This window comes from Oncorhynchus kisutch, linkage group LG20 (assembly GCF_002021735.2).
Source record: "Oncorhynchus kisutch isolate 150728-3 linkage group LG20, Okis_V2, whole genome shotgun sequence".
In the NCBI taxonomy this organism is placed as follows: Eukaryota; Metazoa; Chordata; class Actinopteri; order Salmoniformes; family Salmonidae; genus Oncorhynchus; species Oncorhynchus kisutch.
Window position 1 is genome coordinate 6,808,858 of NC_034193.2, and position 11,685 is coordinate 6,820,542.

The window sequence follows — 11,685 nt, forward strand, 5'->3', positions numbered from 1 at the left end:
GGCCCCGGTGTTGGGGATCATGTGGCGGATGTGTTGCTACCTACCCTTACGACCTGGGGCGGCACGTCAGGAAGTCCAGGATCCAGTTGCAGAGGGAGGTGTTTAGTCCCAGGATCCTTAGCTTAGTGATGAGCTTTGAGGGCACTATGGTGTTGAACGCTGAGCTGTAGTCAATGAATAGCATTCTCACATAGGTGTTCCTTTTGTCCAGGTGGGAAAGGGCAGTGTGGAGTGCAATAGAGATCGCATTATCTGTGGATCTGTTGGAGCAGTATGCAAATTGGAGTGGGTCCAGGGTTTCTGGGATGATGGTGTTGTGAGCCATGACCAGCCTTTCAAAGCACTTCATGGCTACAGACATGAGTGCTACCGGTCGGTAGTCATTTAGGCAGGTTACCTTGGTGTTCTTGGGCACAGGGATTATGGTGGTCTGCTTGAAACATGTTGGTATTACAGACTCAGACAGGGAGAGGTTGAATATGTCAGTGAAGACACTTGCCAGTTGGTCAGCGCTCTGAGTACACGTCCTGGTAATCAGTCTGGCCCTGCGGCCTTATGAATGTTGACCTGTCTAAAGGTCTGACTCACATTGGCGGGATCACACAGTCTTCCGGAACAGCTGATGCTCTCATGCATGTTTCGTTGTTACTTGCCTCGAAGCGAGCATAGAAGTTATTTAGCTCGTCTCGTAGGCTCGTATCACTGGGAAGCTCATGACTGGACTTCCCTTTGTAGTCTGTAATAGTTTGCAAGCCCTGCCACATCCGACGAGTGTCGGAGCCGGTGTAGTACGATTCAATCTTAGTCCTGTATTGACGCTTTGCCTGTTTGATGGTTCGCCGGAGGGCATAGTGGGATTTCTTATAAGCATCCAGGTTAGTGTCCCGTTCCTTGAAGTGGCAGCTCTACCCTTTATCTCAGTGCAACTGTTGCCTATAATCCATGGCTTTTGGTTGGGGTATGTACGTACGGTCACTGTGGGGACGACATCATCAATGCACTTATTGATGAAGCCCGGTGACTGATGTGGTGTACTCCTCAATGCCATTGGAAGAATCCCAGAACATATTCCAGTCTGTGCTAGAAAAACAGTCCTGTAGTTTAGCATCTGCTTCATCTGACCACTTCTATATCGAGCGAGTAACTGGTGCTTCCTGCTTTAGTTTTTGCTAGTAAGCAGGAATCAGGAGGATATAATTATGGTCAGATTTGCCAAATGGAGGGCGCGAGAGAGTTTTGTATGCGTCTCTGTGTGTGGAGTAAAGGTGGTCTAGAGTTTTGTTCCACATGTGACATGCTGAGAGAAATGAGGTAAAACAGATTTAAGTTTTCCAGCATTAAAGACCCCTGTCACTAAGAGCTGGATGACAATTTTCTTGTTTGCTTATGGCCTTCTACAGCTGGTTGAATGCGGTCTTAGTGTATCTATGCTTCCTATATGTATGCTTGATATGCCATGAAAGCGTTACAGAGGAGGGCTGATCTAGGATCAGTTTTGTCTTTTTAGATCATAATGAAATTGATTACATGGACAGGGAGAACCTGATCCTAGATCAGCTACTCTGAGACTCTTTATGACCTGATCCTAGATCAGCTACTCTGAGACTCTTTATAACCTGATCCTAGATCAGCTACTCTGAGACTCTGTATGACCTGATCCTAGATCACCACCACTGAGACTCTTTATGACCTGATCCTAGATCAGCTACTCTGAGACTCTGTATGACCTGATCATAGATCACCACCACTGAGACTCTTTATGACCTGATCCTAGATCACCTACTCTGAGACTCATTATGACCTGATCATAGATCACCACCACTGAGACTCTTTATGACCTGATCCTAGATCACCTACTATAAGACTCATTATGACCTGATCCTAGATCACCACCACTGAGACTCTTTATGACCTGATCCTAGATCACCTACTATAAGACTCTTTATGACCTGATCCTAGATCACCTACTGAGAAGTTTTATGACCTGATCCTAGATCACCACCACTGAGACTCTTTATGACCTGATCCTAGATCACCTACTGAGAAGTTTTATGACCTGATCCTAGATCACCTACTGAGAAGTTTTATGACCTGATCCTAGATCACCTACTGAGAAGTTTTATGACCTGATCCTAGATCACCTACTATAAGACTCATTATGACCTGATCCTAGATCACCACCACTGAGACTCTTTATGACCTGATCCTAGATCACCTACTATAAGACTCTTTATGACCTGATCCTAGATCACCTACTGAGACTCTTTATGACCTGATCCTAGATCACCTACTGAGAAGTTTTATGACCTGATCCTAGATCACCACCACTGAGACTCTTTATGAATATGGACCATGGGGGATAATGTAGTCATTATCTTCTCTCCAGCTTCTTCCTCTACAACGTGGCTGACTTCTGTGGTCGTCAGGCCACGGCCTGGCTGCAGGTTCCAGGCCCCACCAGTAGAGTCCTCCCCGCCCTGGTCCTCTCCCGGACAGTCCTGGTGCCTCTCCTCATGTTCTGCAACTACCAGGTAAAGAAAAGGAGAGAACGTCCACAACTCTTATCCTCTAGTGGAAATAAGGTAAAGGGTGCTTGGAGGAGCACCAACGGTCGATTAGCCAGTCTGTCTGTGCTATCATGCCAACTCCTTGTTACTCATTGGCTAGAAACATGACCAGGCAGTCGATCACATCAAATATATATTTTTTTTTAATTAAAAGACCAGCACTCAGTTGAATATAATCTTTGTTAAAAAAAACAATAAGACATTTGTTTAAAATAAATAAATACAAATTATTCTTATTGCAACACGTCTTAGTAGTCTTTTTAGTAACACCTTCTATGTAGTACATGTGTATAATACGTTATAACGTCCTTTATAATGCCTCATAATACACTTAGTGGGGAGAACAAGTATTTGACACACTGTCGATTTGGCAGGTTTTCCGACTTACAAAGCATGTAGAGGTCTGCAATTGTTATCATAGGTACACTTCAACTGTGAGAGACGAAATCTAAAACAAAAATCCAGACAATCACATTGTATGATTTTTATGTAATTAATTTGCATTTTATTTCATGACATAAGTATTTGATACATCAGAAAATCAGAACTTAACATTTGGTACAGAAACCTTTGTTTCTTTACCTGTTATGACATTGACTATTAGCTTATTGTTTTCTCCCTGTAACTACCCAAGAGGGCTAGCGCTAGTCCCAAATGGCACCCTATTCCCTATATATACTGCACTACTTTTGACCGGTACCTATAGGGCACTAGTGCACTACTTTTGACCAGGGCCTATAGGGCACTAGTGCACTACTTTTGACCAGGGCCTATAGGGCACTAGTGCACTACTGTTGACCAGGGCCTATAGGGCACTAGTGCACTACTGTTGACCAGGACCTATAGGGCACTAGTGCACTACTGTTGACCAGGACCTATAGGGAACTAGTGCACTACTGTTGACCAAGACCTATAGGGCACTAGTGCACTACTGTTGACCAGGACCTATAGGGCACTAGTGCACTACTGTTGACCAGGACCTATAAAGAACTAGTGCACTACTGTTGACCAGGGCTTATAGGGAACTAGTGCACTACTGTTGACCAGGGCTTATAGGGAACTAGTGCACTACTGTTGACCAGGACCTATAAGGAACTAGTGCACTACTGTTGACCAGGACCTATAGGGAACTAGTGCACTACTGTTGACCAGGACCTATAGGGAACTATTGCACTACTGTTGACCAGGGCTTATAGGGAACTAGTGCACTACTGTTGACCAGGACCTATAGGGAACTAGTGCACTACTGTTGACCAGGACCTATAGGGAACTAGTGCACTACTGTTGGCCAGGACTTATAGGAACGCTTCCTTTGCTTTCATTTAGTTTGTCCTATAGAAACTTGTCTTTAATTAAAAAAAATGTCTTTGTGTAACCTCTAGCCCAGAGACCACCTTCACACGGTCCTCTTCAGCCACGACCTCTTCCCTGTCTTCTTCATCTGTCTCCTGGGCATCACCAACGGGTACCTGGGCACCTTGCCCATGATCTACGGACCCAAGGTGGTGCCACGGGACCTGGCAGAGCCCGCAGGCGTGGTCATGAGCTTCTTCCTGACGTTGGGACTGGCTGTGGGATCGGCCTTCTCTGTGTTGATAGTACACTTCATCTGAAGAGGAGGAGGAGACGGGAGGAGGAGACGGGAGGAGGAGACGGGAGGAGGAGACGGGAGAAGGAGGAGACAGGAGGAGGAGGAGGAGACAGGAGGAGGAGGAGGAGACGGGAGGAGAAGGAGACAGGAGGAGGAGGAGGAGACAGGAGGAGGAGGAGGAGACGGGAGGAGGAGGAGACAGGAGGAGGAGGAGGAGACGGGAGGAGGAGGAGGAGACGGGAGGAGGAGGAGACAGGGGGAGGAGGAGGAGACGGGAGGAGGAGGAGGAGGAGACGGGAGGAGGAGGAGACGGGAGGAGGAGGAGGAGAGGGGAGGAGGAGGAGGAGACGGGAGGAGGAGGAGACAGGAGGAGAAGGAGACAGGAGGAGGAGGAGGAGGAGACGGGAGGAGGAGGAGACTGGAGGAGGAGGAGGAGACAGGAGGAGAAAGATGGCAAATCCAGACTGACTTCTCCAACAAACTTGGTCTCCATGCAGAATCCGACATTTGTCCATAAACGTCAAATTGCGGAGGTTAAGTTTAGGCATTTACTCTGAATGGTTAAAGTTTGGGATTGAACTCATGACCCTCGGTGCCGAAACTCACGGCATACGCCCATCCGCCATCCCAGTCCACAACGGCCTACTTGACGGTTGTTCCACAACGCCTTACACTCACCGTTGTTCCTACTGGCCCGTTTGGAAGTCGTCTCCCGACGTCCTGCTTACCTTGGACGGACGTCGAATTTGACAGTGGATTTTGGGCGACCTGGCTGAACTTCTCTGTCCTCATAGTCCACTGTATCTGAGGAGGAGTAAGGCCGATCAGATAAAGCGATAGCTGACACCCATGTAAATGTATGGATTTTATTTTAAATGATTTGACTAAAGGCATTACACAGTTGGTTCAGTTCTCTCCATGTATTATAACAAGTCATCTACATTTCCTGTTTTGATAGTTTCGTAATAAATGGTTGCAGTAAGTCATTTTGTCAGTTCTTCTCTCTTCCACCCATCACATTGGTTATCATCACAGAAGTTTAATAAGAAGTGGAGACTGCGTCCAAGATGTCCGACCGTTGTTTTCAAGGTAAGGCTACTCATGTTCGCATATGCCCAGGGTTGCCAGGTCTAGGGCCTGAGGCCCTAAGCAACCACTTACGTAGCTTATGGCTGGAGCCGGCCCTGCATAACACCATATCGTCTTTATGTACATGCATCATGTTCGTGATGTTGCCAAACCCTTTAAAGCCAGCTAATATATAGGATGACTCATTAGAGAGAACAGAAATAGAAGGCTGGCTGGCTGCTACTGTATGAGAACAGAAAGATGGCTGGCTGCTACTGCATGAAACAGCTAGATGGCTGGCTGCTACTGCATGAAAACAGCTAGATGGCTGGCTGCTACTGCATGAAAACAGCTAGATGGCTGGCTGCTACTGCATGAAAACAGAGATAGAAGGCTGGCTGGTTGCTACTGCATGAAAACAGCTAGATGGCTGGCTGCTGCATGAAAACATCTAGATGGCTGGCTGACTGCTACTGCATGAAAACAGCTAGATGGCTGGCTGCTGCATGAAAACATCTAGATGGCTGGCTGACTGCTACTGCATGAAAACAGCTAGATGGCTGGCTGCTGCATGAAAACAGCTAGATGGCTGGCTGCTACTGCATGAAAACAGCTAGATGGCTGGCTGACTGCTACTGCATGGAAACAGAGATAGAAGGCTGACTGCTACTGCATGAAAACAGCTAGATGACTGGCTGCTACTGCATGAAAACAGCTAGATGGCTGGCTGCTAATGCATGAAAACAGCTAGATGGCTGGCTGGCTGCTACTGCATGAAAACAGAGATAGAAGGCTGACTGCTACTGCATGAAAACAGCTAGAAGGCTGGCTGGCTGCTACTGCATGAAAACAGCTAGATGACTGGCTGCTACTGCATGAAAACAGCTAGATGGCTGGCTGCTACTGCATGAAAACAGAGATAGAAGGCTGACTGCTACTGCATGAAAACAGAGATAGAAGGCTGACTGCTACTGCATGAAAACAGCTAGATGGCTGGCTGCTACTGCATGAAAACAGCTAGATGGCTGGCTGGCTGCTACTGCATGAAAACAGCTAGATGACTGGCTGCTACTGCATGAAAACAGAGATGACATAACGACATGGAATAAAGTAATCAAATAAAACATGCACATATATACACAACTGAAATATTACTTAACTGAAATATTTTATTAAAGTAATGTAGATAAATTAAGGTTAATAAGTGATCAGCAGTAATGGACAGTCACTACCATCATGGGACTTTTATTCATTGTTTTATTCTGGGTTGTTACAGCATTCAACCCACATAGAGCCTGATTCAGACATGGGAAATATACACCTTTCTTACACACTCCTCAGTAGTTGGTATTCACACTTACCTTATGAAGGTGCGTAGCGGTCTTTGTAGGTCTGGCTCCTTTGCGCACTGAAAACCCTAACATTTGCTGGCCTGCAGATTTTCTCACTGAGTTCTACTTCAATAGGGATTTAAATACATTTATCTAAAGCCATATCTTTCATTTTGGTGTACCGTTTAATTCTAATTCTCTTGACAGACTGATAAGGGAATTATATGCTTAAAGGTAACGATTAAAGTATTCCACCCTGAAACGTAACTATTAGTTTATGTAGCATGTATAATGAATGATTCAAGTACTAAACATAAGTCCAATAATGTTCGGTAGAGACATGCGAGAGGGCAAGTGTGTGTGTCTAAGAAAATACAGAGAACAATTCAACTGTGTTTGACCCGACCTGGCTAGAACCGTAGGTTCCTCTAATCTCGGGGGGAATGGAACTGACAGCGCTGGGTAGTGATAAACAGTGGTGAGAGCTATGGAGAAGGATACAACTCACCTACTGTTTGTGTGTATGTATGTGCGTAGGATATCTACTGTTTGTGTGGAGGTATGTGCGTAAGTGGGGAGCAAGTTATAAAATGGATGTCTTTGTATTATGGACTTCAGAACGTTCTCGTGAATAAACTGTACAAACTTTTTGCAGAAGCTGAGTCTTTGCCTAATTATTACAAACCTCGGGGATTACAAACCTCGGGGATTGGTCAAAGTTTATTGATTGTTAGTTATTATCATTGGGATTGAACATTCTCATGACACAGACTCACTAGAATATATGGAGAGAAGGGTTCCGAATGTATTGATCAATGACATGATCCTTTCCAGCACCAACTGGTAGATTAAAATCATACTATGATCATGTATATTATTTAGGGTTAGGAAAGTATTTATGAATGATAATAAAAAAATAAACATGTTTGGGGTGCTTTTACACACTAACTATATTGGTGAAAACAAAAATACAGTGGTTTGATTCATCCTGAAAGAGGTGTTATTAAATGGTTCAATTCATTAAATATTGGAAGGTGAGAAAAGTGTCCAATAGGTGTTGTTGAACAGTAGTAAATCTACCCCGATAATCGTCACTAATCATGGAACTGTGGTGACAATGGTCCTATCGTGATCAACCAGGCTCCAGGTTTAACCTGCTAACTGCACGGCCTGCCGTTCCATAATGATTCAATAGGCCACCTGTCCCAAATGATTGCACTTGTAATATGGTTAGCCTGATATCACCCACTATTACTAGCGATCCTCAGGAATGTGACAGAGAAAATAAAGGTAAACTAATGATTTATTCTAATGGAATGATGCAAAATGTAAGGAAACTAACACTGAAGTCATCCGTTTCAATAACACGGTACCTCATTTTATTTATCTGTCGGCCCCAGCCTCGAACTCAGGTCCTGTATGTACCTAACTGACCCACTCTGCCCATTCATCACCATTTACCTGTCGGCCCAGCCTCGAACTCAGGTCCTGTATGTACCTAACTGACCCACTCTGCCCATTCATCACCATTTACCTGTCGGCCCAGCCTCGAACTCAGGTCCTGTATGTACCTAACTGACCCACTCTCCCCATTCATCACCATTTACCTGTCGGCCCAGCCTCGAACTCAGGTCCTGTATGTACCTGACTGACCCGCTCTGCCCATTCATCACCATTTACCTGTCGGCCCAGCCTCGAACTCAGGTCCTGTATGTACCTGACTGACCCGCTCTGCCCATTCATCACCATTTACTTTTCGGCCCAGCCTCGAACTCAGGTCCTGTATGTACCTAACTGACCCGCTCTGCCCATTCATCACCATTTACCTGTCGGCCCCAGCCTCGAACTCAGGTCCTGTATGTAACTTACTGACCCTCTCTGCCCATTCATCACCATTTACCTGTTGGCCCCAGGCTCGAACTCAGGTCCTGTATGTACCTGACTGACCCACTCTGCCCATTCATCACCATTTACCTGTTGGCCCCAGCCTCGAACTCAGGTCCTGTATGTACCTGACTGACCCTCTCTGCCCATTCATCACCATTTACCTGTCGGCCCCAGCCTCGAACTCAGGTCCTGTATGTACCTGACTGACCCTCTCTGCCCATTCATCACCATTTACCCGTTGTTGTCTCTCCTGATCAACACCTTTGGTTGCTTTATACCCCTCTCTAATGTCAGAATGTCTACTGATGCTTTTGGCTAGTTCTTATTGTTGTATTTCACTGTAGAGCCCTCCGTCCCGCTCAACATGCTTTAGATAGCTCTTTTGTCCGACCCCACACACATGCGGAGACCTCACCTGGCTTAACTGGTGCCTCTGGAGACGAAACCTCTCTCATCGTCACTCAACGCCTAGGTTTACCTCCACTGTACTCACATCTTACCATACCCTTGTCTGTACATTACGCCCAGAAATCTGCTCCTTTTATTCTCTGTTCCCAAAGCACTAGACGACCAGTTCTTATAGCCTTTAGCCGTACCCATATCCTATTCCTCCTCTGTTCCTCTGGTGATGTAGAGGTTAATCCAGGCCCAGCAGTGCCTAGCTCCCCTCCCATTCCCCAGGCGCTCTCTTTTGTTGACTTCTGTAACCGTAAAAGCCTTGGTTTCATGCATGTTAACATCAAAAGCCTCTTCCCTAAGTTTGTTTTATTCACTGCTTTAGCACACTCTGCCAACCCTCATGTCCTAGCCGTGTCTGAATCCTGGCTTAGGAAGGTCACCAAAAAATCAGAAATTTCCATCCCCATCTACAACATTTTCCACCAAGATAGAACTGCCAAAGGGGGTGGAGTTATCCTGCAGAATTCTGGGATACTATCCAGGTCTATGCACAGACATTTCGAGCTTCTACTTTTTAAAAATCCACCTTTCCAGAAACAAGTCTCTCACTGTTGCCGCTTGTTATAGACCCCCCTCAGCCCCCAGCTGTGCCCTGGAAACAATATGTGAATTAATTGCCCCCCATTTATGTTCAGATTTGGTACTGTTAGGTGACCTAAACTGGGATATGCTTAACACCCCGGCCGTCATACAATCTAAGCTAGATGCCCTCAATCTCACGCAAATCATCAAGGAACCTACCAGGTACAACCCTAAATCTGTAAAAACGGGCATCCTAACCAACCTGCCCTCCAATTACACCTCTGCTGTCTTCAACCAAGATCTCAGGATATTGACCTCATTCCGTCAGTAGAGGATGCCTAGTTATTCTTTAAAAGTGCTTTCCTCACCATCGTAAATAAGTATGCCCCATTCAAAAAGTTCAGAACCAATATACACAGGCAGTTAGGAAAGTAAAGCCCAGCTTTTTCAAACAGAAATTGGCATCCTGTAGCACAACTCCAAAATGTTCTGGGACACTGTAAAGTCCATGGAGAATAAGAGCACCTCCTCTCAGCTGCCCACTGCACTGAGGCTAGGAAACACTGTCACCATCAATAAATCTACGATAATTGAAAATTTCAACAAGCATTTTTCTACATTTGGCCTTGCTTTTCACCTGGCTACCCCTACCCCGGCCAACAGCTCTGCACCCCCCACAGCAACTTGCCCAAGCCTTCCCCACTTCTCCTTCACCCAAATCCAGACAGCTGATGTTCTGAAAGAGCTGCAAAATCTGGATCCCTGTAAAGGGCTCCCGAGTGGCGCAGCAGTCTAAGGCAAAAAGACACACAGAACATATATTACATTCGCAATCAACAGTCAGTGAAAGAGCAGCATTTACCTGCACATTTATTTCGTTTTTTTCTTATCCTTTTGTGGATAAAAGTAATTGTATGACGTAGGGATGGGCATGGTAATGTTGGCTGTTTGTAACTGTCACAGTCACCGTGGTACCTGGCTATTTGTTGGATCGAATCCCCGAGCTGACAAGGTAAAAAAGAAATGTGTCGTTCTGCTCCGGAGTAAGGCAGTTAACTCACTGTTTCTCAGTCACTGAAGACGTGGATGTCGATTAAGGCTCCCCCCCATCCCCCCCCTTCCCCCTCTCTGTTTCAGAGGGGTTGGATTAAATGCGGAAGACATTCAGTTGAATACATTCAGTTGAATACATTCAGTTGGATACATTCAGTTGGATACATTCAGTTGGATACATTCAGTTGGATACATTCAGTTGGATACATTCAGTTGAATACATTCAGTTGAATACATTCAGTTGAATACATTCAGTTGGATACATTCAGTTGGATACATTCAGTTGGATACATTCAGTTGGATACATTCAGTTGGATACATTCAGTTGGACAACTGACTAGGTTTCTCCCCTTTTCCTTTCTGCTTCTTTCTCTTTCAACCAGAGAGAAAGCGGAGCTTCTGAATTAGTTGTATTGGGACAGAAGCAAATTAAATCATGTAAATTTAATAATGATAAAAATGGAAATGTATGTGATTTTTGATCCAGTGGATGATAAAGGTGTGGATGATGTTTTTAGAGTATTGGGAGGCTGGTGTCTGTGAGTGGGCCTGAGAATGGGAGGCTGGTGTCTGTACGTGGGCCTGAGAATGGGAGGCTGGTGTCTGTGGGTGGGCCTGAGAATGAGAGGCTAGTTTCTGTGCGTGGGCCTGAGAATGGGAGGCTGGTGTCTGTACGTCGGCCTGAGAATGGGAGGCTGGAGTCTGTGGGTGGGCCTGAGAATGGGAGGCTGGAGTCTGTGGGTGGGCCTGAGAATGGGAGGCTGGTGTCTGTGGGTGGGCCTGAGAATGGGAGGCTGGTGTCTGTGGGTGGGCCTGAGAATGGGAGGCTGGTGTCTGTGCGTGGGCCTGAGCATGGGAGGCTGGTGTCTGTGCGTGGGCCTGAGAATGGGAGGCTGGTGTCTGTGCATGGGCCTGAGAATGGGAGGCTGGTGTCTGTGCGTGGGCCTGAGAATGGGAGGCTGGTGTCTGTGCGTGGGCCTGAGAATGGGAGGCTGGTGTCTGTGCGTGGGCCTGAGAATGGGAGGCTGGTGTCTGTGCGTGGGCCTGAGAATGGGAGGCTGGTGTCTGTGCGTGGGCCTGAGAATGGGAGGCTGGTGTCTGTGTGCGTGGGCCTGAGAATGGGAGGCTGGTGTCTGTGTGCGTGGGCCTGAGAATGGGAGGCTGGTGTCTGTGTGCGTGGGCCTGAGAATGGGAGGCTGGTGTCTGT

At 46.3% G+C, this 11,685-nt stretch overlaps 1 protein-coding gene across 1 annotated transcript in view; it reads left to right on the forward strand.

Moving 5' to 3' along the window:
* Positions 1-4,271, forward strand: part of slc29a3 (solute carrier family 29 member 3) — a 55,112-nt gene extending 50,841 nt beyond the window's left edge. The window contains 2 exon segments of the mRNA XM_031799297.1: positions 2,387-2,531; positions 3,950-4,271. Of these exon segments, the coding sequence (XP_031655157.1) occupies positions 2,387-2,531; positions 3,950-4,180 (376 nt within the window). The 3' untranslated portion in view covers positions 4,181-4,271.
* Positions 4,272-11,685: the final 7,414 nt, after the last annotated feature.